Source organism: Neolamprologus multifasciatus, chromosome 4, assembly GCF_963576455.1.
Source record: "Neolamprologus multifasciatus chromosome 4, fNeoMul1.2, whole genome shotgun sequence".
NCBI lineage: Eukaryota > Metazoa > Chordata > Actinopteri > Cichliformes > Cichlidae > Neolamprologus > Neolamprologus multifasciatus.
In genome coordinates this window covers 27,285,985-27,312,799 of record NC_140442.1, presented here as the reverse complement: position 1 = coordinate 27,312,799, position 26,815 = coordinate 27,285,985, and the positions used below count along the sequence as shown (strand labels likewise).

The 26,815-nt window shown below is 38.2% G+C and overlaps 2 protein-coding genes across 5 annotated transcripts; one reads left to right on the top strand and one right to left on the bottom strand.

Moving 5' to 3' along the window:
• Positions 1 to 327: 327 nt before the first annotated feature.
• Positions 328 to 16,446, bottom strand: copz2 (COPI coat complex subunit zeta 2). 4 transcript variants are annotated; one of them, XR_014873603.1, is made up of 10 exons: positions 16,311 to 16,446; positions 9,583 to 9,651; positions 8,534 to 8,618; positions 7,724 to 7,815; positions 5,050 to 5,105; positions 4,415 to 4,492; positions 4,176 to 4,227; positions 3,840 to 3,948; positions 3,259 to 3,297; positions 328 to 1,751 (listed from the first exon to the last, which is right to left on the bottom strand). XR_014873603.1 is itself a non-coding variant. In XM_085156034.1 (9 exons), the coding sequence occupies exons 1-9, from the start codon at positions 16,326 to 16,328 to the stop codon at positions 1,704 to 1,706; spliced, it is 537 nt and encodes a 178-aa protein (XP_085012160.1). In that variant the 5' UTR covers positions 16,329 to 16,446; the 3' UTR covers positions 328 to 1,703. The 4 variants fall into 4 exon arrangements, 2 of the variants coding, with proteins under 2 accessions (XP_085012160.1, XP_085012158.1); XR_014873602.1 differs by lacking the exon at positions 16,311 to 16,446 and having other exon boundaries at positions 9,583 to 16,125; XM_085156034.1 differs by lacking the exon at positions 3,840 to 3,948.
• Positions 16,447 to 20,285: 3,839 nt separating this feature from the next.
• praf2 (PRA1 domain family, member 2) lies at positions 20,286 to 25,805 on the top strand. Its single transcript, XM_085156035.1, has 3 exons — positions 20,286 to 20,500; positions 21,856 to 22,073; positions 23,317 to 25,805. Exons 1-3 carry the CDS (start codon positions 20,322 to 20,324, stop codon positions 23,454 to 23,456), a joined length of 537 nt encoding a protein of 178 aa, XP_085012161.1. The 5' UTR covers positions 20,286 to 20,321; the 3' UTR covers positions 23,457 to 25,805.
• The last annotated feature ends 1,010 nt before the right edge of the window (positions 25,806 to 26,815 follow it).

The window sequence follows — 26,815 nt, the reverse complement described above, 5'->3', positions numbered from 1 at the left end:
CTAATATTTTTTTGATTGCATGCACTTTCATTCCATCTATTTTCAGGCTGCACCTTCACCAAGGATCAATTAAATAAGAGTAGCTGCTATCACGCTGAATCTTACTGATGCTGTTATAAAGGATTTACCTCTTTCTTCGACTAAATTAATAAATAATCAAAAAATAACAATACAATACATGGAAATAAATTTTTTCATGACTTATTTAAATACATTGTTACTCTTCAAACCATTAAATATAATTAACTATGAAGTAATACATCAAATAGGTCTACGATCAAATATTACGATTAAACACTGGTGAAAATCAAGAAAAGACAAGCTTCATTTCAAAAGTATTATTCAGTTTTATTTCAGGATATCAATAATAATTCAATTTCTGCCAAAATAATTCCGGTAATAACATAAAAACATTAATTTTCTCTTTGCACCTTAAATTTAAGGCTTTCGTCTGATTTCTTGTGCCCTGCGATGAGTTGCAGGCGTGTGCGGCAGCCAGCCAATAATATCATCGGAAAATAAACCCATAACGAACCATTGGCTCGGAACAGCTCGGTGAGTTTAACCACGTGCAAACTGACGTCACCTGCTTTCTGCAAATAATTTTCCAGACCACGCCCACACAAACGAAGTCCTTTAGAGTGCTTATTAATATTCATTATGTTAGACACTTTTGAACGCAAATAAATGCGGCATCCACGGGGATGAACTAATTGAAAGTAAAAATAAAAGTACAAGAATATATAATGGCTAAGCAGACCATCTGAAACCAGGACAAATATAGTTTTATTATCTCTCTAGCAGACAGAGAAAGCAACATTCATATGTAAAAATAATAATTAGTTTCTCTTTGGCCATATTTCTCTTCATCAACTAACAAAACGTGCAATGTCTTTTAAAATCTTTAATTATCATCACAGCAGTAGAATAGACAATATTCTTTGTAACTCTGACCACAGGATCCTGTGCACTTTTTTTATTTATTTATTTTTATCTTTTTTAAGCTCCCATTGGTTCTAAAATTCATTCACATGTGCAGACTTTCATTAAATTAGATTTCCTGCATCTGTACCACAGTGCCTTCTTAGTGTCATAAAACATAACTGCATTTGCTTTGGGGCTTCAAAGAAGCATTATGGAAATCATGAGTGTAACAAGTGTAACAAACTTTTAGTATTACCTTCTGTATTCTTGTAGTGTTGTAATAGAAATTAATTTGGCTTTGTAATATTGTTGACACAGTCAAACACACACACACACACACACACACACACACACACACACACACACACACACACACACACACACACACAAAGTGAAAGGGGAAAAAAAAAAAGCATAACTCTTCAAAGAAACCCAGGAGCCACGATCAGTTCTGTGGGACTGAGAACAATGTTGTTCCACCAATCTCTTGCACTTCTTTTGATAATTCAGGTACTGGATAGCTGCCTGATATTACTTATGATAATAAATAAGAAATGTCATTTGGCTTGCTAAATGGCACCTCCACATATGGGCTATGTTTACTCCCAAATGAATTAAATACATGTCACACACAATAGAAAAAAAAATGTTGTCACAAAAACACACCTAAGGCAACCTATTGGCCATCACTTCAGTAACATCCATCCCTTCAGTTTGGCCCTGTAAAAATAGCTTTGGGACTGGAAACATTCTTTTTGGAGAATCAGATTTGTTTTCAGTCATTTCAGTATAGACCATTTGATCTGCTCCTTGGCTGACTGCAAAACCTGCAAAAGGAAAAAAAATGAAAGAAAATTATATAATAACAAAACATGAATGACAACTGCTTTATAAACAAACAGAAAATGCAACCTTTGTGTAGTATGCACATATATCATTTAATGTGTTTATTCTAACTTCTGATATGTATTTGGTTTAGGCATCAGAAATAGTTCGTTTTAGGAAAAGATTGGGTTTAGACTATAGTAACTTAGTTATAACACTGCTCGTTCTGTTGCTCTCATATATGTGTTACAGAAGTTTTTGAAACCTTAACACAGTCCAGTATTACCCTTTACATTACAATATAATGTCAAAAAGTATCTTACCGTAGAATACAAGTCTGTTTAGTAAAGGTAGAGTGGTTCTAATGCTTTACATAACTGAGAACTCCTGCACAGTAAAGCATGGTGCTACAGTACGACTGTTTAAACACTAGAGGGCAGGCTGAGCTTGTGCTCACAACCATGTGAAGTCATGCCACCATGCTAAAGCGCAACAAAATCGTACTACAAAACATCTTTGTTCTACTGCCACTAAATAAATACAGCGGGTTAATGTTTTCAAAATCTACATGTTTCAACAGCTTGTTCTTGTATGTTCTTTACTGGTTTATCTTTTAACTGTTTTTCAGTCCTTAGAAGAGGTTAAATTACAGCAGTGAGAAAGCTGCCAGCAGGTGGCGCACTAAGCTCAAATTTAAAGGCCCTTGAGTCAATATGGCGTATAAAGTCAGCCTAATGTGCAGCCTGTCTATTGTGTTGATCACGTAAAAACGTTAGATGCACGTTAGAGTCACAATATACCGCAAGTTGTGTTTAGTCAATAGCATTGCATTGGTCAAGACCTACAAGCTGTCAAATTTCTATCATCACAGGCAGCATAATTAGAAACTAATGGAAATGAGATGAGAATGTCAACCAAGGTATGAACGTTCATAGCTTATAATCTTTTCAAAAATTCTTTTAATTTGAGTAAATGGGGGAAAAAAACACGAGTGGACATGATCTCTGAGTTTAGTACGCAGCTCTCCTCCATCTGTCCATCAATCAAGATAAATAATAAATGTGCATGCCAAATATTCTCGGCCAAAAAACTAACCGCAAGTTGCTCTCCGATGCATCCATCGGCACATGAATGAGCCTGTTACAGCTCAAAACATAATTGTAATTGCTCAGTAAGCGATTGATACGTCAACTAGAGAATCTCCTCCTTGTGCCACTAATGGTTATCCTCCTTTTCTTCATTGTGGTGTGTCAGGTATAGAGCATTAGCTTTTTTTGGGGGTGACATTATTAAATGCCTTTATGTCCTTCCAGTGCCTCTAAAACAGCTCCGACCCACTGAAGGATTGACTTTTTAATTAAAACTGCCTTGAAAAGACTGTTGTTGCAAATTGGTGCTATATAAATAAAACTGAACTGAATTGAACTGCATTTGTGTATGCATGTGATGCCTTCATGTTTGTGTGTAGCGCTTTGGCAGTGATATTCACAGAGTCTGCGTGTGTATTACCTGAGCCACGCTTTGTTCAGTTAATGGGTTCTCATCCGCCTGTAATCAAAATGACATGAAAAAAAGTCAAACACACGCACGCACACACACACACACGCGCGCACACACACACACACACACACACACACACACAGTGCATTAGATCTGTGGAACAAAGAATAGCACACTACAACCCAGTGACATTCAAACAGTGCTAGTTAACAGTTCAACCAGTCACAATTCATAGTGGAGCTTGTAGCCATGCTTGTGGTTTAGCTTCAGGGCAAGCACCGTCTGTTTGGTATGCAATCATTCACTTTAATTATCTGCACACAGTTCCCAGAGAATAACTTCTTTTCACTTGGATGACGTCTTCAGTGTTACTCTAGCGCCACCGGCAGGTCATAGTTATCAAGTATAGAAAAATAACATGTTAGTCCACATGCTCTCCCACCATGCATTTACCTTTTCTGTTTTGCCCATTCCTCCTTCATCCCTTCACTGAGTCTTACTCCTTCTCATCCATTCATTCTTTCTCTCTCACTCATTCTTTCTCTCTCTCCACGTCACTATCTTTCACATTGGCCTTCTTCCTCTCTCACCCTCGGTCTGTCTGTCTGTCTACAGCAGCTGGCTCCTGTCTGTTTGTGCCTCTAGGTTACCGGTGATGTAATCAAAGAGGACGAAGCCATAGGCTGGCTCTGACATTAGCTGACACCAATCAGAAGAAGGGAGAGAGGGAGAAGGACAGGAAGAAAAGTAAAACAGGGAAGAGAAGGCAAGAAGCAAGTCAAAAAAGCTAAAGGGAGCTACAGCAAATCTTGATGTAGCCGTTCTAATCAGACCAAACACCTGCATTGATTTGTATTTCTACAATCTAACACACTTGTTTTCTGTTTGAATTTCCAATGGTTATACTGATACAATAGGCAACTTACCCTGTAGTTGACCTTCTGTAGGACCTGCTGTGGATCACTCTCCAGAATCACCCTGGCAACAGAAAAAAAAACAACAATAAGGGTAGAGTTCTGTATAAGCAGGACTGGGATTGCTTATGGGATCATGGCATTTTACATACTAAACATTTTTTTATTTTAATAATAGAAATACCTATCATCATTTTGCCTATAAATATCATATTGACTATTCTAGTTGGATAAACTTTTCTTTCTCTCACCCCCCATCAATGATTTCATCCACAACGAGAAACACTCCTTCCATGTTTTCCAATAAACACCTCCGCTCCACATTTTTCCTGCAGGATAAATAAAAAATTACACTCGTCATTAGACAACGTTACTTTGGATCTCATATGATCGTCATCATTTTAAGTTAAAGTTTTTATTCCTCTAACTTTTTAAAAACCCATTTTTTCCCCCTCACAATAGCTCAATCTCTCCTTAGTCTCAGTTACTCACACACTGCATTACTATTGCATTGGTTCCCATAGTAACCATATCCATCATTGTTTGACTAATATTGCAATAAACAGTGAGGGACTCTGGTATGAGCTTTAACAGGTTAAAATGAAAAAGGAGTACTATTTGTCATTTAGTTTAATTTATTTATTAAATATAAATTATTTATATTTCACATTATTTATTATAACACTTTGATGCTACTGAGGCTACATGGAGGACAAAAGCTCAAATTCATTTGCATGAAGAAAAGTCTGAAAAAGACGATTGTGAATTTCTCTATTTGGGCTCTGATTACCTCTGTATTGTTCTAAACATCATTACAAAATATCAATGAAACCACTCACTTATGCAGATTTTTTATTTTTTTTTTGAAAACTTAGTAAGACGGTACCTGAGGACGTGACTGAGGGAGTCAAACAGGCAGTTAAGTACTGACATCAGCATGAGCTACCAAGAAAAAGAAAAGTCAGTATATGAGATACAAAGATATAAATCAATGCAAAGGGCCGGTGTCCTGCAGGTTTTAGATCTCAATCTGGGTCAACACACCTGAATCAAATGATTAGTTCATTATCAGGCTTCTGGAGAACTTCAAGACATGTTGAGGAGGTCATTTAGCCATTTAACCTGCAGGACACCGGCCCTCGAGAACAATCCCTGAAAATAGCTTAAAAAAATCCATAAATCCCACAGGCTATACAAAAGAAAGAGACTGTAGCTAACTGAACCTTTATGGTAAATGTTACTGCCCCGAAGCACCTCAATTTGAAGAGCAATTACTAGACTAATTAAGTAGATTTTATGGAGTATCTTATTTTTCCTTGAAAATAATCTTTAACATTTTACAATAGAAATCATTATTATGTGAAGGTATCGCCAAGTTTTCAATTGTAGTGTATAAACACACAACTTTTTCCAGGTTTTTTTCTGTCTTTACTTTTTTTTTTTTTTGCATTGCACCAAAGAGTATTTATAGAAACACAAGGAATTACGCTATTGTAGACAAAATCTATTTATATATTTGATACTCGATGCTTTGGACATTATTGTTATTATCTTTAACGGCTTAGTCATAATGAAGCAAAGCACCTGGATGAGTAGCTTTTCCAAAAATGTAACTTTTATTGTACGGTAAAGACCCTACAATAATAGGAAAACAGAGATTATCTCAACAATCATATGACCCTCTATGAGTGACAGCTTTGGCAATAGTGGGGAGGGAAAACTCATTTTTAACAGGAAGAAACTTCGAGCAGAACCAGGCTCAGGGGAGCGGCGTCATCTGCCGCGAGCCGGTTGGGGTGAGAGAAGGACGACAGGATAAAGACATGCTGTGGAGCTCGTGCTACGTTTTAGGTTTTTGAAATATTTTAGAGTCTTCTAGAAATTTGGACAATTGACTTCATTTGATTAACTTTAAGGAGTAACACTGAATTATTAAAGTTCAAATAACCCCCAACAACGTTCTAACAGAGCAAAGAAAACCCCAGCACTGTCTTTGTTTCTTATATTCCTAAAATGTTCATTCTTACTTTGGCTCAGTTTCCAGTGGACATGCTGACCTATTCAAGGTTTTTTTGTTTTTTGCTTTTCTTTGCCTGTTTGCCTTAATGTCAGTGAAACATTAATCTGACTCTGAGAATGCTGCATAAGAAATGCAACCTTTCTGTGAGGTTGCACTTAATTCAGATCAAACTGATGTTGCGCAAACTCCATTTGCGCAACATCTCTAAAATTAGAAATATCCTGTCTCAGAGTGACGCTGAAAAACTAGTTCATGCATTTATTACTTCCAGGCTGGACGACTGTAATTAAAAAGCCTTCAGTTAATCCAAAATGCTGCAGCAAGAGTGCTGACAGGGACTAGAAAGAGAGAGCATATTTCTCCTGTTTTGGCTTCCCTTCATTGGCTTCCTGTTAAATCCAGAATTGAATTCAAAATCCTGCTCCTCACATACAAGGTCTTAAATAATCAGGCCCCATCTTATCTTAATGACCTTGTAGTACCATATCACCCTATTAGAGCACTTCGCTCTCGCACTGCAGGCCTACTTATTTATTAGTATTTAAAAGTAGAATGGGAGGGAGAGCCTTCAGTTTTCAGGCCCCTCTTCTGTGGAACCAGCTTCCAGTTTGGATTCGGGAGACAGACACTATCTCTACTTTTAAGATTAGGCTTAAAACTTCCTTTTTGCTAAAGCATATAGTTAGGGCTGGACCAGGTGACCCTGAATCCTCCCTTAGTTATGCTGCAATAGATGTAGGCTGCCGGGGGATTCCCATGATGCATTGAGTTTTTCCTTTCCAGTCACCTTTCTCACTCACTATGTGTTAACAGACCTCTCTGCATTGAATCATATCTGTTATTAACCTCTGTCTCTCTCCACAGCATGTCTTTATCTTGTCTTCCTTCTTTCACCCCAACCGGTCGCAGCAGATGGCCCCGCCCCCTCCCTGAGCCTGGTTCTGCCGGAGGTTTCTTCCTGTTAAAAGGGAGTTTTTCCTTCCCACTGTTGCCAAAGTGCTTGCTCATAGGGGGTCATATGATTGTTGGGTTTTTCTCTGTATCTATGAAGCGCCTTGGGGCGACTTTTGTTGTGATTTGGCGCTATATAAATAAAATTGAATTGAATTGAATTGTGACACCAGAGCAGGCAACTGAATTTAGAAACAACAAGTAATTACCTTTAAAATGTCTTGTGTGCCTACAGCTGAGAATTCCATAAAAAATATTGATATGAGCCTAACTCTTGTTAAGAGGTTACTACTGTAACTTATGTGATTTGTGTAAAAAATAATATTGGATGAATTTGTTGTTTAAGAGCTGAGAAGAAACAAGAAATCGTCTGGTGACATGGAACACATAACATTCGGCCTTCAGAATACAAAGCAGAATAGAAAAAATAAATAAATAAATAAAAGCACGCTTATGTCAGTAAACATTTGAACAAAATGACTGAGCTCCTTTTAAAACATATGCAGATGAAACTTGACGTAACATATCAAAATGAATTTTAATTTTATTACTGCAGATGTACTTTATTGGCAGACAAAATGTAATTCACCTCATTTTCCTGAGCACTTCCCACAACGTAGAAGAAAAGATCTATACTGCTCTTGTACACGATGGTCATGCCTTCCAGAAAAGCTATTTCATCTAGATAGAGAATGAGACGTGACAGGGTTAGCATAAGCATGACTTTATTAATTTGCTTCTATATAGAAATGTAAAATAAAGTTTATTCAGTGACACAACTGCCAAATATATAGTGACAGGCAAGCAAAGGGGTGAGAGGGAAAGAAGGCAGAGACGAGTGACAGAAAAGCAATTAGACAGAAACTTGATATAAAGAGAGGAAGGAGATGAGTCGGAGAAACAAATGATACAAATGAATGTTGGGAAGGAGTGGAACTGGTAGATAAAACATAAAAGGGGAGAAGAAAGACAAGGCAGAAGTGGAGAAAATAAGGAATGAAGATTAGGACAAAAGGAGAGATAATGGCAACGTGTTGAAGAGGCCAGGGGTAGAGACTCAGGTATCAGTTGTGTGAAACTTGGAATCCTACAAAAAAGCTTATGGGTAGGTCAGGTTTTTCATCCAAATGAATGAAAACCCAAAAGTTTTACAAGGGTAATACCAACTACAGCGTTCTGCCACAAATAATGGTCTAGCATGGTTTGGCGGGTGGAAACCAGGTCAATGTAAAAAGTGATTTAGGTTACAAGTGACAAGAGAGTGTGTAACAGTCTGGACACTGGAGACGTCTGTGAACATTCAGCACAATACAAAGGGAGGGAGCGACGGGTGGGGGTGGGGGCGCATGCGTCACACACCAGAACAGATCTACATAAAACAGAAGAGAGTGGAACTTACTGTCTGCTTTGTGTGTCTTGTTAAAAACATTCCTTTCAAAGGTTTTCTGCTCCTTCATGGAGGGGTAAAGCTCTAGGTCATAGTACTAAAACAGGAACTTTCATGAGTGACTCAGTTTACTTACATAGTGCGTTGCTAATAAATTCTAAACTTGATAGTTAAACTTTACTATTACAAACAATGAAATCAACTCAATCAAATGCACCCCTAACCCACACAAACATATATGCTGTTCAGCGGCATCCTTTGCACTCACTGTTAGTTACTTTAATCAAGTGGAAGCTGAGAAATCTTTTCTCAGGTTTATCTACTTCGGCCATAGCCACTTATTATTTCTGCCTGTAGGTAGACGACTCAGCTGGTGATAATCAGGGCAGTCATTATTTGTGAATCAGTCACTGAAAACTCAGATTTTGTTTTGTTTGGGAACTTCCAAGCTAGTTGTATCTAAGGTAAGCTAACTGACTGGTTTCATATTTACTCTACAGACATCGCTTGTCCTATTTTCTGTCTTCGCTTTTCATTCACCCCCCACTCAGTCACAGCAGGTGACTGTCTCTCACTGATCCTGGTCCTGATTGAGGTGCTTTCGCTTTGAAGAAAGGACGTTCTTCTACCCTACTCTCACCAAATGCTGCTCTTAATCATCAGAGGTCTCTTTCTAATATTGTACAGCAATAATTATTTAAACAGTTCTGAGATAAACATTGCAGATGTATAAGACAACAATAAGGCTGATCAAGGCACATCTTAACAAATATATTAATGAGTTCCTCAAAATACTGTTTACATTTTCTACAAGAAAAAAGTACAAAAAATTCAGATACAGGGCTTTGAAGTAAATTTAAATTACCCTCAATAGTAAATGGTTAATGTTTATTGTGCAATGTAAATTTCATATTTAAGTCATACATACATAAGTCAAACTTATGTCCCATATTGTGACTTATTCATGAAAGTACTCCCTTTCATATTTTTGTCATACAAAACAAAGTTTATATTAAAGCGCTTCCATTTTTTCCCTTGTGTAAAGACCACATTGAACTCACCTTTGACAAAAGTCTGTTGCCATCATTGTCGAGAATAAAAACTGCTTTAACTGTGTAGAGGGACGGTTCCTGCAGCGATAAACAGAAAGAACATTGTAAATATTTTAGCTTCGCTGAGTCATCTTGGGGAAACATCTTGAACATAATAACATAATAGCATAGCTTCAGTCACATCCGTTCCTCTCATACCTGGATAACACTTAAAAGAGCATTGCAGCAGCAGCCTCTTTTAAATACTCTCTCATCTACTTACACACACTGAAGCTGCCCAGTCCAACCAGTTTCTACACTTTATGCTGCAGTTTATTCAGTGTTTTAATCTTTGTTGTTTGTTGTATTACAGTTTTCCAGTTCTGGGAATTATCACATATTTCTACTTAATACATTTTCCATTCTCCTGCATCCACATCTAGACAGCTATCTGTCCATCCCTGCGATGATTTTTCAGACCCGGGACAAAGTTCTGTTATGCACTGACTAGCACAGATTCACAGTCAGAGTGTATCACAGAACTTAGACCAGACACTTTGCTCATCCAAAGTCCAGTATTCCAGGCTCACATAACCAGAGTCCTAAAGCTGTAGATGGCTCAGTCTATCCTTCATTTGATCAAACATGTTTCTTGCTATTTTGATGCTGACTGAACTTTAAGCGATGAGTAAACATACACGGACATACTCCAACATACTGTAGTTATAGCATATAGCATTTGTAGGTAAACACTACATAACCAATGACAAGTACTGCAAGTCTTTGACTTTAATTTGTCATGTAACGAGGTCATTCTTAATACTAGTTTTTACTCCTTTCTTTTCCTTTCTCCATACACCCTGGAAGCAGGTGAAGATGCAGCAGAAATACCTACTGTGCATGCAATGCAAAGTGCACGTGAGGTGTATGCTGACCACTGACTGAAGGAAAGCTAGCAGCTAGCTCAAGTCACAAGGCAAGGCCATAAAAAATAAAGACTATTATTTGCTACCAAGTACAGAAGGAGTTCTCAATATTTTTCCAGGAAACCAGAAACTCTAAAGTATAAAAAGAATATCTTTGATCATGGAGTGTAGGTTATGTCAGCCTATAGCCCAATACATATTATATTAAAAAATGTTACATCAAATAGTTTTCATTGGGTCTTCAGAACATGTTTTAGCCGGTAAAGATGCCACTGAATTATGAATTAGTTACTAGGAGACAAATGTACCACTGTCCAATTAAACAAATATGAGTTTCAGGCATTTCATTAACAGATATCAAGCTGAAGAATCATATTTTGGAAAGAGATTTGAATACTGAAACTTCTGGTGCAATCTGCCTCTGACCCTGTCTTTCATATCCACATTGCATACCATTATGATCACTGACTGGTGATATGAATAACACTGATTAACTCTTCATCATGGCCCCTGTTCCACCAGAGGGTGGGAGCAAGTGAAAATGGGGGAAAAAGAAAAATGGGGAAGCAAAAGGATTTGTGCAAGTCTGGCAAGGGCCAAATTGTGATGGCTAGATGACTGTCAGAGCATCTCCAATACTGCAGCTCTTTCTTGGATGTTCCCAGTGTATAGTGTTCAATATGTATCAAAAGTAGGGATGGGTATCGAAAACTGGTTTCAATTCCTTGGAATTTTTGCAAACGGTTCCCTTATCGATTCCAGTCGCCCCGAATGACGTCACCACGTTGCGGAGCGTTATTTACCTGGCAGGAAACGGCGCCTAAGCGGCTTAAACGCTCAAAAGTTTGGTTATACTTTACGAGAACGGACAACAAGGCAACTTGCAATACTTGCAAAGTAGATATTTCATTTAAGGGAGGAAACACTACGAATATTCAAAAGCATTTGCTCACAAAACACGCGATGACCTTAAATGAATGTCGTGATTTTAATTCCGCTCCGGACTCGTGAATCTCAACCCAGCTGCAGCGGTAACGTTTGCACGTCCTCTCCCGTTAATGCGGCAGGTAAATAATCAACTAACAGTGCATATTATGTTAGTGCGATCTGCCTTATTACAAAACCTGCCATTACTGCGCATTTAGGTGACCATGATGAGAGAGACAGACAGAGTCTGGCTGGCTCAAATGCTGGCAGTTCTCGCTGCAGTCTACCTGTAGCGTCCCAGGCCAGGATAGACGAATGTCACCGAGCAGTGACTAAGTTTGTGGTAAAAGGCTTGAACCCATTTGCCACAGCAGATGCCCCCGATTTTCGGTAAGTGAATGTGTTTAATTGTAGGCAGGGACATTACTGGATATTCTTGTGTAATTGCTACAGAATAATTTATGTTATACTTTGTTATTGCTACAGAAGAATATTTATTTTATTATTTTACATTTTTTTCCCCGGGGACCCTGTGACACCCCATGGAAGAGCCGTAGGCTGGATCTCTTAAGATCTCACTGTTGGGTTTGTAAGGCCATGCATGTAAGGCCATGAAGGTAGCTTGGTCTGCCAAATCTTAGAATTTTTTTCACATCAAGTGGATGGCATGTATGTCACTTACCTGAAGAACACCTGGAACCAAGATGCACTATGGGAAGAAGACAAGCTGGCAGTGTGATGCTTTGTTCAATGTTCTATTGGGTTCTGCCATTCATGTGGATGTTACTTTGACAAATACTGTCTCCCTAAGTATCCGGTCTTTAAGTGATGACGTATCCACCCTGCTTCTAGGTCCAAACTACTCTGCGTTTATTAAGGCTGTTGTGTTTTTAACATGTTTTAATGTTTTGTATCTTGTTCTATTTAATCTGAACAAGCCCCTAAAAAAGGCAGTGATCACTGTCAGCCTCTGTTTTTATTACCACTATACATTTTAAAGCTCAGTTTTTAAAACCTTATGATGTAACTACAGCCCAGCCCATGCAACAGTAAATTAATGACTAACCTCGTATTGTGGATGGGTTATCTCAGTTCTCCTGACTGAAGTTTGGTCCATTTACAGCATCTTGCCATGCGATTGCATGGCAGGAACACAATTTGCCAAATAAAGGATATTTTTAGCTGATGCTGTAATAAAGGAAATGCTAAATGTGGCTCATTTTAAAGTCAAACATTGATTTTAATTTAAAAAAAAAAAGAACTGTACTTTATCAATGACCTCTTTGCTGTTTGGTACGGAGCCCCTCTGATGACATGGTCCAAAAAATAAATAAATTGTGGCCACAAAATACTACTTTGTGCCCTCGAAATAGTATAACGTGCCCACGAAATACTTATTTGTGGCCACGAAATACTATTTCAAGGGCACGAAATAGGTATAAAGCTCGCATGAAATGCTAATTTGTGGGCACGAATTGGGTATAACGTGGCAACGAATTACGCGTGCGCACATCATATTGATACAATTCCTGGACAGCTGCGTAGAGACATAAGCATAAGAGTAGGCTAAACCTATACACCATGGACAGAGACGGTATGATTGAGTTTTATTTTAGGCTGGGAATGAGCTACAAATGCATTTTGAAAATCCTGGCAATGCAAGGAACCATTATTACAGAGACATTTAAACAGGATATTAAGATAAGATGAGATAACCTTCATTAGTCCCACACATGGGAAATTTGTTTTGTCACAGCAGGAAGTGGACAGTGCAAAAGTTATATAGCAATTATTATTATTGAGAGCCCAGTTGGTTTACAGACGTAAGCACGACCTGGACGCCGGGATAGATTTTATTGTCAACCAACTGCAAGGGCCTGGGAAGGATCACGGTTATCGGTCAAGTGTTTTGTGCCCACAAATTAGCATTAGCATTAGCAATAGTATTTTGTGGGCACAATTTATGGCCACAATTTATTTATTTTTTGGACCATGTTATCAGAGGGGCTCCGTAGTTTGGTGATCTATTATGTTTCTTTTTTGCTGAAGGGTTGTCAGATGTTCATTACTGATTATAAATTTTACCCCTGTGGCTGATACCTTTATTGTCCTCTTAATTGAATTGTTCTGGTACACTATATATACTATAATGTTAAACTTTTGAAAATATTTTGTGCCTCATCTACACCTTTTGGACTACAATGTCAGTCTCAAATCTCTGAGATCAGTTTTGAGCTACAAAACTTGCGCTTTGTGTGGAAGCACAGTTAGCATGAACAAATAAACGGGGTTTAGTGATTTATCATTGTAATCGATTAGTCTCCTCTTGCTAACCACCTTGGCCAACATGTTGAGAAGATAACATCAGTTATTAATAACTCCTTTAGTACATTAACAAGCAAAGCTCTAATGATGATGGAGATGGAGAAGCAACAGCAGCTCTCACCATGTCTGGGCCAGTAAATTGGGCTAGCTAACCAAGTACAGACTTAGCTGGTTTAGCATCTATGTGAAATGAATTTGTTGACTGAATATTTCACTTGACCTTTTTTTAATTAATATTTTTAATCCCCTGTGTAGATATTGAGAGTTAACAATGTCTCCCAGTGTTTTAAATGTGCAACTTATAGTGGGGTTTTTTTCTGAAGGATCAGTTGTTTTAAATGACTCCACTTAATAACCAATCCAATCCAAAAGAAAAGAACCAGAAAAGGCCAGATTAAAAACAGATCATGTAAATGTAACTTTAATTTCACAGACATGCAATAGCAAATAGGTGGTGTAATCCTATTATTAAGATGCAAATGCATGAGAAAGGAGCAAGACAGACACAAGCAAGAAGGGGGCAGAGATGAAACCAGGGAGGCAGGAAAAAGAAAGAATGAGTCTGAGAAAGAAGCATAATCAAAAATCTCAACGGAAGTGAAAGAGCAAGATGGTGAGAAGAAGCAAGAGAAAAGTAAAAGAATTACTCAGATAATTTCCATTAGCTAGACGTAAATCAAATTATAGAGCTGGCATTGTCAGAATCATAAAGGTATGCTGACGATGCAGTTCTGAGTATTATCAGAATAATGTACTTATATTACTTTATTTAGGATGTCAATTTAGAATTGTAGTTACAGTTACATTTATCCAAAAGTATTTGGATAAATATCCATCAGTGCATGGACGGGGATGCAGTAGGCCAACATCTATACCAGTAACATTTGGGCAGTAACCAGTGGCATCTGTAGTATTTTAAAGAGTTGCATTTTTACATGACCTACCTTATACACGAGATACATGTTTTTATATTTGACTTTTGCTATTACTTTTCCATTGCTCACTTTTAGTTGTAAATGAGCCAGTTAATTGTAGAAGATTCTTACTTTAAATATCAATATCAATATAAACCACGATCTCTGAACATTTAGCCAGTGGAAAATGGTTGTTACACAACTAAAAATAGTACACTGATATCAATAAACACATTATCCCTGCTTTCTGTCCTATATATGAATGTATTCCTCTTATAAATATGTAAGCAGCAATTTGGTGCTGTGGCTGTTCCAGCCAATTTAGAGCTGAAAGAAAGGAATGGAAAATGTGAATCTTTCACTTTAAGTTACTTTGTTGTAGTACACACTGTGATTACTTGAGTAGCAAAGCCACAATGTAAAAATACTCACAGACTACTTACACAGAAACTACTGACTAGAAAAGTGTAAATAGATAAGTATATTGAAAGTAACAGCCCTTATATTATATGATATTCAGTCATTATCAAGTAGATTTCTCCTGTTATAGATATTCGAGTTGGGTCTGTCGGGACAATAAAGGATTTTGTATGTAAAAAATGCCAAAGTTCTACAGTAACATGCAGTAAAATGCAAAGTTTCTTTAAAATACTTTAGTAAAATTACATAAGAAAGCTACTTTTTGCCTTTGCTGCATATTGTTCAACAATATATAACAAAGCAAAACATTGTGTAGGAGTATCACGAGTTTTTTTATGCAAAATGATGCAATTTACGGTCCTTTATAAGGAAAACGATGATAAGCAGGCTAAGATCATACTTTTAAGAGCCGAGAAAGAGTAAACCAAGAAGAAAGAATTAGGACAGATAGAGATATTTTGGAGAAGCACGGATGAGAGAGAAAGAGAAACTTACACTCACACACGCAGAGAGAGAAAGAGCGAGAGGGAGTGAATAAATGGTGCGCAGGGCAAAAGAGGAGCGAGCGAGAGAGAGAGAACAGTGGACGTGGCACCTGCTCTGGTCTACACGTCAGTCCACATATGCTCAACACACGCAGGCATTTAAATACGCCGACCGGCTTTAACCATACCGCTTGTTCCATTAAACACTACAGTGTCCGCTTTACACGCGTGATCCGTACAGGTACCGAAGCTTTGCTTGATTACCGTGTAGCGCCATCCTGTTGCGCTCCACGCTGGACTCTGTGTGGATAAGTGTGTAGCAGCTGTGGGTCAACCGCTCCACGGTAATGGAATTTACTTCACAACGTAAGAAGTTGTCGCGCTGTCAGCACCATCAGCAATAATATTTGTACATATGACATACACATAGAAAGAAAAAGTGTGACTTTAGCTTCGTGGCAAACAGTTACCAGGCCTGCGTGTCCACAGTCAGCTCCAGTCCGAGTCCACTAGCATTAACTTAAAAATAAAAGCTGTTTCTGCTTTATGGACAATCTGCACCCAAGTCCCCCTCCCAGCCTCCCTCCCGCCTGTCTACCACCCCCCTTCTTGCCGAACACCTTAACTGCTATAGTGCAACAAATGTCCCGCACACTGCTAACCAAAATATATAAACCGCCGAGCACATTAATATCCCATCCACCTGGAAATGAAAGCACACTGGTTCCCGTTCTAGTTGGTGAAACGGCGGAGAGGCTCACCGGAGACGTGGAATCCATTGCTGCTGCTGCTGCTGCCGTCGCTCCGCTCGCTCGGTGTGTTGACGTGGACAGCTCTGAGCTGTCACGCCGAGATCAGCGCTTTTATTTTTTTCTTTCTCTTCTTTACGGAGCCGCCCGGGCGCGCCCACGCGCTCGCAGCAGCCAACCGGATAGAACCACAGGAGCGAGAGCCACCGGCGAAGCGCGATCCCGACGCTTCGCCCTCCTCCCACTTCTTGTCTGTCTGAGCCTTTCACGATAAAAGTCGAGATGCTCTTAAGGAGTCTACTCTGGATAAGAGCAGTTAATGTGCCACATGTAGCAGGCGGCTGTCAAACACACCACCCCACACATGCTAGTTCGATCCACTTCTACAGTAAAATCATTCCTTGATCCAGTTTTTTTTACTGCAATACTTTTCCTAATCCTAGTGTGGTGATGTCACGAATATGGTGACATACTGGAAAGTATTTTTAGATCTTAACAAGTTAGATGTGGAAACTGTTCTTTGTGCATTTCTGCTATGATGTAGAAATATAATGACAGCTGACTTGTGAATTTGGAAAAACAAACATTGTATTTTTACAGTGTAGGAAAATCAGAGTCAAGGCTTTACATGTTCCGCTTTCCCCGTAAAATGAGAAAGCTCACAAATAAAAACACTGTAAACCTTTTATAGAGGTAATTGGTTATTCTTTTGTGTTCTATTAGAAAAACGTATTCATTACTAAAATCAAATTCTTTGTTTGAATGATTCAGCTGAAATGTGAACTGATCATGTTAAGTGGGGGTAAGTCAAGTCAAGTCAAGTCAAGTCATCTTTATTTATATAGCACATTTAAAAGACATCAAGTGTCGGCCAAACTGCTGAACAGAGGGATAATATAATAAAAGAATTAAAATAGAAAGAAAACATAAAAAAAATAAATAAAAAAAAAGAATTGTAAGACATGTAATATCAAAGAGATCCGAAAGCCTTGGAGAATAAGTAGGTCTTGAGATTCGATTTAAAGACTTCCAAGGATGAAGAGAATTTTATGAAGGGGGGGAGACTATTCCAGAGTCTCGGGGCGGCAATGGAGAAAGCCCTGTCACCTCTAGATTTGAGCTGGGAGCGTGGAACTGATAAAACCATCTGACTGGAGGAGCGCAGAGATCGAGTGGGCAAGTGCAGGCTAAGAAGATCTGAAATGTAACCTGGAGCCAAACCATGGAGGGCTTTAAAAACAAATAATAAAACCTTAAAATCAATTCTATGTTTAACTGGTAGCCAATGTAGAGATGCGAGTACCGGGGTCATATTCTCTCTCTTTCTAGTACCCGTCAGGAGCCTTGCGGCTGCATTTTGAACAAGTTGCAGGCGTGACAGGCTTGAGTGAGTGATTATATTAAATACTGTCAAATCTATACGGTAGTCAAACCTCTCTCATATCGTGCTATGTACCCAGATCTTACCTGCAGAGACATCCTGCAGTGCATATAGCCATAGTCACTTCATCTGCATCCCACCAGCCTATACTGAAGCAAGGACTGCCTCACTGTTCACAAGCTCATGCCTTTGTCGTCACCTCTGTGTTGTTGTCTCTTCTTTGATCCCCCATACTTTTGCAGATTTGCTCAAATAACCCCATGTAGGTTCTACATTTCTTTTTTTGTCAATGACATAAAAATGCAACAAGTCTTCGTTATTGTGGATTATGTAAGGACTGATTTTTACAGAAATCTGGTACTTTGTAACCTGCTGTATTTCTCCATAAAAGTAGCTATTATGTCTAGTAGCTGTGCTAATGTTGCTATCAATACCTCTATTGCAAAGATTCGAGGATTCAACCTCTAAATGCTCAAAATATGCATGATTTTCATTCCTGACACTCTGCACATTAGAATAAAAATAAATACAGAGCGTGAAGAATGAATATCCACACAGATTGTCAGTTGACCTGATATTGGCTGCATCTGTGCTTGCCCCAAATATCTATTTTCTGTTCTGTAGAAGACAAATGTCCTGTACATGACATTTTATGCAACTTTAACTCTCCAAATCTATCCCAACTGACGTTGTTCACTCTGGACTGGCTTCCAGTCTGCTGCAGGAAAGTTTTGTTGTTTTATTTATTTATTTGTTTAAGATTCAATTAATCTGTGCATTATTCTTCATAACCAAGCAAAATAAAAAGTAACTAACTAAAAAATAATGGTATGGAGCACAAAGTACAGCATTTGAATCAAGAATATAGTGATGCAGAAGTAGAGTAAGATACAGAAAAATATATAGAAAAAGCACACTGAAACTGTACTTTAATAAAATACTCTTTGGAAAAGTTACTACCACTAGTCCTATCCATGTTCTCATTCAACTGCATTGGGTAGTGGGGGTGGCAATGTCACTGTGGACAAGGTCTGGGTGCTGTCCAGTAAAGGAAATTTTCACTGGTAGAGAACATGGTGGGGAATGTGACTGTATCTAACTGAAGATGGTGAAGCAGCAACCCTGAGGTGATGAAGGCAGACCCATCATTTGAAGTAGTGGTCACACATTCTGCAGCCCTCCACTGCAACCCTAAGGAGATCCTGAGACAGCTGCAAGGAGCTAAGCAGGATGGACGGAGGACCATAAGAGGGTCGCAGAATACTCACAGCAGGATGTAAACTTAGCCCTGAATCAGTCACTGGTGACCTGGTAGATGTGAAGAGGTTAAGCAAGCTGTACAATTAACGGCACCGCACAACACACTAAAATAAATAAATAGGTATATAAAAAAGTCCAAATTTGACACTGGAAAAACAATCACATTTGATGAACATACAAAACAGAGGAAGAACAACCCGAAGAGCCATTTCAACAGTTATGTCTCAGTTTTTGCACATTGATACATGAATGTTTTAAATAAAAGGTGATTACTGGCACAGCACTTTGTCTGTTAAGACTGGCTTTGAAGAATTACGAGCTTTTTTCGTGATGGCTTGCAGCACAATGCTTCCTTCACAATGCCATGAAAAGAATAAAGATTATGCTCTCCTCCTCTGCATTTATCACTCTTTGTAAAGAGTGATAAATGCAACTCCAACCATATCTCAAATTCATTTCTGGTCTAGAGTGATCAGTATGTATGAGCAGTTTTTCAGCTGCCTCAGCCAGCAAATCTCACGTCTGACAAAGGTCTCTCCTGGAAATTTAAAACAACAAAGAATAGAATATCTGTAAAATTGTTGTGGTTAATTTGTACTGGATCAAATTTGGTTTTAGAAAAGCGCTATATAAGAACCAGTCCATTTACCATTTATCATATTATTGTTGATATGTGGAACTATGTAAATCCTGTGTCCAAAAGGTATCATTCAAAGAAATCATAGGACGTATCCAGAGGTTTGTACCTTGAAGTCAAATAATTATCACTTGTTAGTATTTTTGAAGACAACACCTGGAGGGACAGAAACATTTTTATTTTACGGTACATCTATTTCATAAGTTTAGTTTTACAAATTAAGATTGAAAACATGAATAGGTAACCCCAAAACCATTCCCTTCTTCTGAATACTCAAATTTATTTTTATAGTTTCAGTAACTATATAAAATTGAGAAAACAAAATAAAAATATTAAATAGATTAAATCACAAAGCAACTATGGGTGCCTTTCAAAAAAATAATTTTTTTCCTGTGCCACGCGTGGACTCTGTGTAATATAATCGATTTTACTGAATACAGTCGAAACTAGGTGCTAATTGCTAAAAATGGCAAACGTGGCAGTTTAACTAATGTAAAACATTTTAACATCCTAAAATATGCTCCACTTATTGACTGAGTACAAAACACAACGGGCTACAAGTGAGTGGTAATAAGAGGTATTAGTAAGGATACTTCAGTGTTCCCAAACTACTGCGTGGACGAGCGCGCATTCTCGCTATTCGGGATTGCGCGCTCGAGCCAGTTCGGCTCTGGAGCGTTCTTCCCCATTTCTTCCGTCCCCCGTTGCACTCTGGGAAAGCTCGCGTATTTATCGCTTAGAAAAGATGGCAGACGTGCAGCCGCCACCCCTCCGGAGTCTGGATGATTTCCTCCTGTGTTCGGCCCGGTTCGCCACGCCAGATGTGCGTAACTTGGACCGCTGGAATAACCGCATTATTAACAACCTGCTTTACTACCAGAGCAATTATTTCCTGTGCGTGCTTGGCTTCCTGCTCATAGTGGGGTAGGTTTCGTTGTTCTGACGTGGTCAGCATCCCCCTCTCACACTCACCACTCTCTCTCTCATTCTAGTAAACAGCAAAGTTTATGAATTTTCAGGGTTGTGCTGAACTCCTTTTAGTGACTTGGATTTCAGCAACAGCCGGAACGAACAGGCTCCATGATCATGACATCGTCTCTTGGCCATACAGTTTCACACATGAGAGCGAGACACAGATTTGGAGTCAGATCTGCCAACCTCCATTTCTCTACGTGGGAATGGAAGAAGGCAGCTGATCTCAATGATCTGTTACAGCACGTTAAGGGAATGCCACACAGTCCGAGAACTAACATATTTCCTTCCAGTTCAAAATTTGAGGTTGTGCACCAAGAGTGTGTGTTGTTTTGTTTGTTTTTATAGAGTAGCACATTGGGAACAAACAAGGACCACACTGAACCAGAAGATTCAAATGCAAGTTGTAACTTTAAGGAGTGGAGCAGATGACTTGGAGGCATATCATCCAGTTTCAATTTGACTAATCAAGATCATCATCTTATGTAACAAGTACATAAGGTGATGAAAGAAGTTTGTGTTGCTGTTACCAAAGAATTCTCTTCTGGCACAATATGGCTTGCTGGTATGCACCACAATTTAGATTATTTACACTGAATGTAAGAAAAGCACTGTTTGTGTTTTCTTTTTTCCTCAAGAAACTCAAATTACTTTCTTTAGGACATTGAATGCACACACTGTTCATCTGCTGTAGACAATTTTTCAGACCCACGTTTTTGTTGAACATATTCAATGAATTCATGTAGAGTTACTTTGGATATTACTAAGTGAACTATATAAAGTCTGTATATGACAATAACATAGAGAGTGAATCAGGACAACGTTCATTACAGTTAGTCCAAATAACAAAGGCAGACGACAGATCAGGGGTCTGTACCAGAAAGCAGGATCACTGACCAGTCTCTTGGTCTGAGTGAACGGGGTGTAAGCAGCTGATTTCTCAGTGACTGGCAGAACCAACAGAGAATCTCTCAGTAATACTTGTTTTTTCCTTATTAAGCATTAAGCTCCTAGGACCTGGTGTCCACATATGTGGACATCACATTTTGGGTTGTCTGGACCAAAATACTAAATTTGGCTCTACAAGGACTTGATATCCACTTACGAGGATATTATACTGCCACTGTTCTATCAAAATTTAAAACTAATTTCTTCATATGTGGATGTCATTTTTTTCAGAACCAAAAATCAGGTAAAAAAAAGAATCACGTAATGAAATGACATGAAAGAGTTTGGGTCTTTGGAGGTCAAGATGCTAGTCTCATTATGTATATCCATTACTTACAGTTATTCCTGTCTCCTCTCAGGTATTTCGAGCCCTTCCAGCTTTTCACTGGCATGACGGTGGTCATCTTGTTGTTCACTGGCTTTGTCTGGGCTGCAGAGAACCAAGCTCCTATTCGCCGTTTCCGTAGAAACCACCCAACAGTCTCTATGTTGGCCATTCTTGTGGCTAGCTACCTCTTCATATCAGTGCTGGGAGGAGTGGCCGTATTTCTGTTTGGGATAGCCTTCCCTATATTGAGTAAGACAGAAAAATACACACTAAATCGTATGCTGCAAATTTGACCAGATTATGAAAACAAAGTTTGGCTGTTTTGGGAACCTGTGAAGCAGGCATTCTTTTCACAAGTGCATGGGCTTGGTTTTGATAAATCAACATCTCTAAAGACTTTCCAAACCACTGCCATGTGATACATTGGTTTGATTTATTAGCACTGGAGTTAACACTTGTGAGTTAGTCTTCATTGTTGTTTATCAAGTTGCTTTTTAAAAGACATTTCTGGAGTAGCCAGGCATTCAAGTCCTGATGCATGATGACCAGCTCTACCTACTGAGCCACAGCTAGGTGGTAGAGCAGATAGCATCATAGCCTGCATAACAGCCCCATCTTTACTTCTGTATATGGTGTTTGTCGATCAGTCTTGGTGTTGCAATGTAAAAAACGTTGATGTTTTGACTCTATGTCTCTTGCTCATATTTAAATTGAGAGAAGTTAGACATATACTGAGTTTTTGTACTTGTGCTTTGATACAAAATAGGGTAAATGAGGAGTTGCAGGTGAGCATTCTGGATAAAAAAAAAGAGAGATGAGACATTAAAAGGACACGTTGTAAATTAATGGTTATTCATTATTGGGTTGTACAATTCTCTCATTGCATTAAAGGGAAGTAGTATGAAGTGAAAAGGCTTCTTGCAGATGACAGCCTCACGTTTCTGTTGGATTCTCCTGAACCACTTATTGCTTTGTCCTTGGGTTTTCATAGCAATTATAACTCAGGCCATAGGCTTGTTTGTTAGGAAGTTAGTTTAAGTTCTAAAATCAAACTTATGAAATTATGCTGTGGGTAGAGCCATCATATTTTTGGGTTGCCGCTCTAGAAAAAGACCACAAAGTTATCAACTTTTTTTTGCACTAATTTGCAAAAAAGCAGCTCGTTTGGGGAAAACACAGATAAGGTTCAAACATAAATCGAAGCATGAAAAATTATAAATATTATTATTAGATAAAGGCCTTTATTATTAGGTAATGTGTTACAGATAAGAAAATAGCTGCCTGGTCATCCAAAGATAACATGATTGTTTTTTGCTGACAATATGGACATCTGCTGAATTTGAGCAGAAGCTAGAAGAAGGAAAGCAAATAGTTTGCAGAAGTTGTTGAGGACTTATTGTGTGTCTGAATGCAGTGTGTGTGTGGGTCTAGTTCAAACAAGAACCAGAAAAGTTCTCTGTTGGACAGAAAATCTTGTCTCTCTTCTTTCCAGTGGTTCTCATCCATGCATCGGTGAGGCTCCGCAGTCTGAAGAACAAGCTGGAAAACAAACTCGAAAGCATTGGTTTGAAGAGGACTCCAATGGGAATTCTTTTAGAGGCCTTGGGACAGGAGCAGGAGGCAGGATCTTAAACAGAATAAAGAAGATGATGGTGGACAATTGGAGGGAGAGATGAAGGTGAAGATGTAGGTGGGCGATGGCAGGGAGAGAAAACAGCATCACAACATTACCATAGCGAGAGAGGGGGAGTCAGCCAAAAAATGTCAAGTTGTGATTTGGTTTGTTAACTGATCAAAATCAGAAGTAACAGCATGACTGACAGGTGACAGTCTCAGAAGTCAACAGATATGAAGTCATTCCGGTCTGTCTTTGCACTTTAAGCACATTGTTTTGCAAAGTCTGTCAATGCACTACATGTGAAGTGATGTAACCATGTATTTAGCCTTCTGTGGATGATATTTCCATAGAGCTTGATAAACTCTAAATATTTCTGGAAATTACTTAAAGAAAAACACATACACTCTCAAAGTGGCTTATTTATATCCGTCCAGTGTGTAATATCTAGAAAATTTATTTTTACATCAAAATATGTATTTTGAAAAGAAAAAAAAGAAACAAACAAAACCATGATTTGTGGGTTTTATTCTGTTGTGAGATCTGATGCCACAATTTAATTTTGTCCTCTGCACCCTTCAAACCAACCGTCTGAACCAGAACAAAAACTGTGCTGCATCCTGTCTCACACTGAATACCAAGTAATCCTTTTTATTTACATATCCTAAAGTATGACAAAGCTTATTCCTAAAAGCTGTCATATGAGATTATTAGCAGAATTCATGTTAAACCATCCCAGCCTGTTTACTTTGAATAATGAATCTAACTGCCCAAGTATCAATCCAACCATGTTTTCCTCATACAATTACAAATCAATTGCATAATGTTAACTTCAAAAATGTCTTCAAATATATTTTTCCCTGATTCTTAGTACTCTACTGTTTTCAGTTATTTCTTTTCCCCGTTGACATAATAGTATTAGTAGTACTAAAAACTAAAACATCTAGGTTGCACAGGCAAAAACCTCAACTTAAGGCTTCGCAGTGGACCTTGTGTATTCAATCAGCGACTTTAGAGTGGCTACTTCCATATTTTATGTCAATTCTTTGGTAGAGCTGAAGTGTAACGTCCAAATAAATCTGACTGTCCTGCCAATACAGGACATTAGAAGTCAAAATTACAAACTATCTATCAATCTATTTGTAACAAGGCAATAAATGTAGTGTAACCTATAAACATTATAGCATTTAAGCTAATATGGTTTCGTGGAAGCAGCAACAGAAATTGACTTTATAAGATGGATATTTAGTATTAATACAACAAGCAGAGCCAAAATCTTGAAACACCCTTGGTATTGTAGTAACCCAACCTGTATTAACCAACTTTTTTATAAGTCAGTTTCCTGTTTTTGGTGCTACAAATGCGGTTGTGCTACAAGAAGATCTTGGTGTGATATGAAGAATGAGGTCAGGATAAATCTGATTGATTGTAGAAATCTTTGAGGACCAGTAAGTGCAGAATAGGTGTATGAAAGAAACAAATTAATATTTAAAAATAATTATTATATCTATTTTCTCAAGAAGAATAAGCTTTACTCACATAGCTCCCCATTACATTCCACATCTGCTTATCACTGGGATTGCCCAGTCTCTCAGTGCTGACAGCTGATTAAACCATTTCAGGAGGAGATCAGTAAAGTAAAATTTTCTTAGAATTTCTTAATAAAGTTTTGTTACCATAAATAAAATGCATTGCCTGCTTTAAGAGCATTTGTGGTAACAGTACACTTTGCTCCTAGCCACACTGATGTGTCTCAGCACAGACTGTCTGAAAATCTTCACTATTTTTCTGGACTGTAGAGAAAATGTTGATAGACTTTAGTGATCTCGCTTGTGACTGAATATATTATTTTAACCCTATTTGTGACTTTTCTTCTGTTCATTTCAATGCAAGTTTGCAAATAATGCTTCAAAAAGGTTCCTCCAGTACTATTCTCTTTAAACCGGTCATTATGAAGTAAACAATATAAGATTTTGTTTATGTGTGCACTTTTTAATGTTTAAAGAACTTGTTACCCTGTTGTATATGTGCCATTACAGATTTGAAAATCTCTGTTAGTACAGGTAAACACAGGAATCGTGATTCTTATAGATCCTGAACAAGTCATGCTTCTGCTAATCTTTTTTTTAACCATCAGCCAAATCTCTTAATGGTTCGTCTGACCCTGCTTCACAACATAACTTTGGACACTTAAATCCGAGCTGCAAGAATGTAAATTGAAAGAAGTTTTTTGAATGACGATAAAAATGTAACAAATCCTGAGGTGTTGCCTTCAAATCAGCTTAATGTTTGAATTGTGTTTCTTGAACAATGTCCTGGAATGTTTTTAGCATTTTTTTATAAATAAAAAAGAATGTCAAACTGCAGTTTGTGCTGATTTTCTAGTAAGCAATGCCAAAAATGGAATAAATTCAACTAAATTAATGTGCAAAAAAAACACATGATGCAGAGATTTTCAAAGAACCTTTGGTTTGTCAGAATGATGTACCAAGTAAATATCTTACAGTAAAAGTATGACAGCAAAAGCCAGACAGAGGTCACAGTCAACTAGTTGGCAGGTTAGAATACAGAAGAATTCATATCAATCTATCTTACTTCACCAAATGTTATAAAAAGAGGCAGATTCTAACCTAGGTCTGTCCTTACATTGTATCTGTGGCTTTAATGTGCCCGACTGGGGTTATAGAGCTGACATGACACCCAGGGAAATCACTGTAGCAGTTGTGTGTTTTTGGCCTCTGAGCAGCATCTGAAGGTAGGGAGCATCTACTATGAGGCACTTTGACATTGTATAGGTCAGGGGAAACTCCTCGTTTGCTGCAAGATGATGGAAAACAATGTGATTCACCTTAGAACAGACAATATATCTATGTGACAGAGATTTATGATCTATCCTATATATTTTCTTACTTCTGTAATTCTTATTTCTTTGTGCATTTCTGGTGACCCTTCCCGAGAGAGTGAGCACAACCTAAATGCTCAGTTTCAGGTCTCTGTTTCTTTGCGCTTGTTAACTTTACAGTGTTAATTCTAGACAAATATAGTGGAAATTTTTCGGTGTTAGGGATGTAGCCATATGATATGCTCTGCTGGTGATATTCAAAATATCATATCATCAAAACATCATAGAAATATAATGTTAGTAAAATTACTTATTAGTCCCTGTATTCTTATTTTGATTGCTGGGAGAAAGACACAAATCACGAGACCAGCAGCCTGTTCTTATATTTCACTAATAAATTATAGTAAACTGTTTGCGACAGACCGAAGTAACACGTCTTCAAAATCTGCCGTCAGCTTTGCGTGAACGGAGAGGAAACTTCACGGCCTGTATTATTGTTGTCGCAGGCATTACTTGGTGAGCAATATTTTGTTT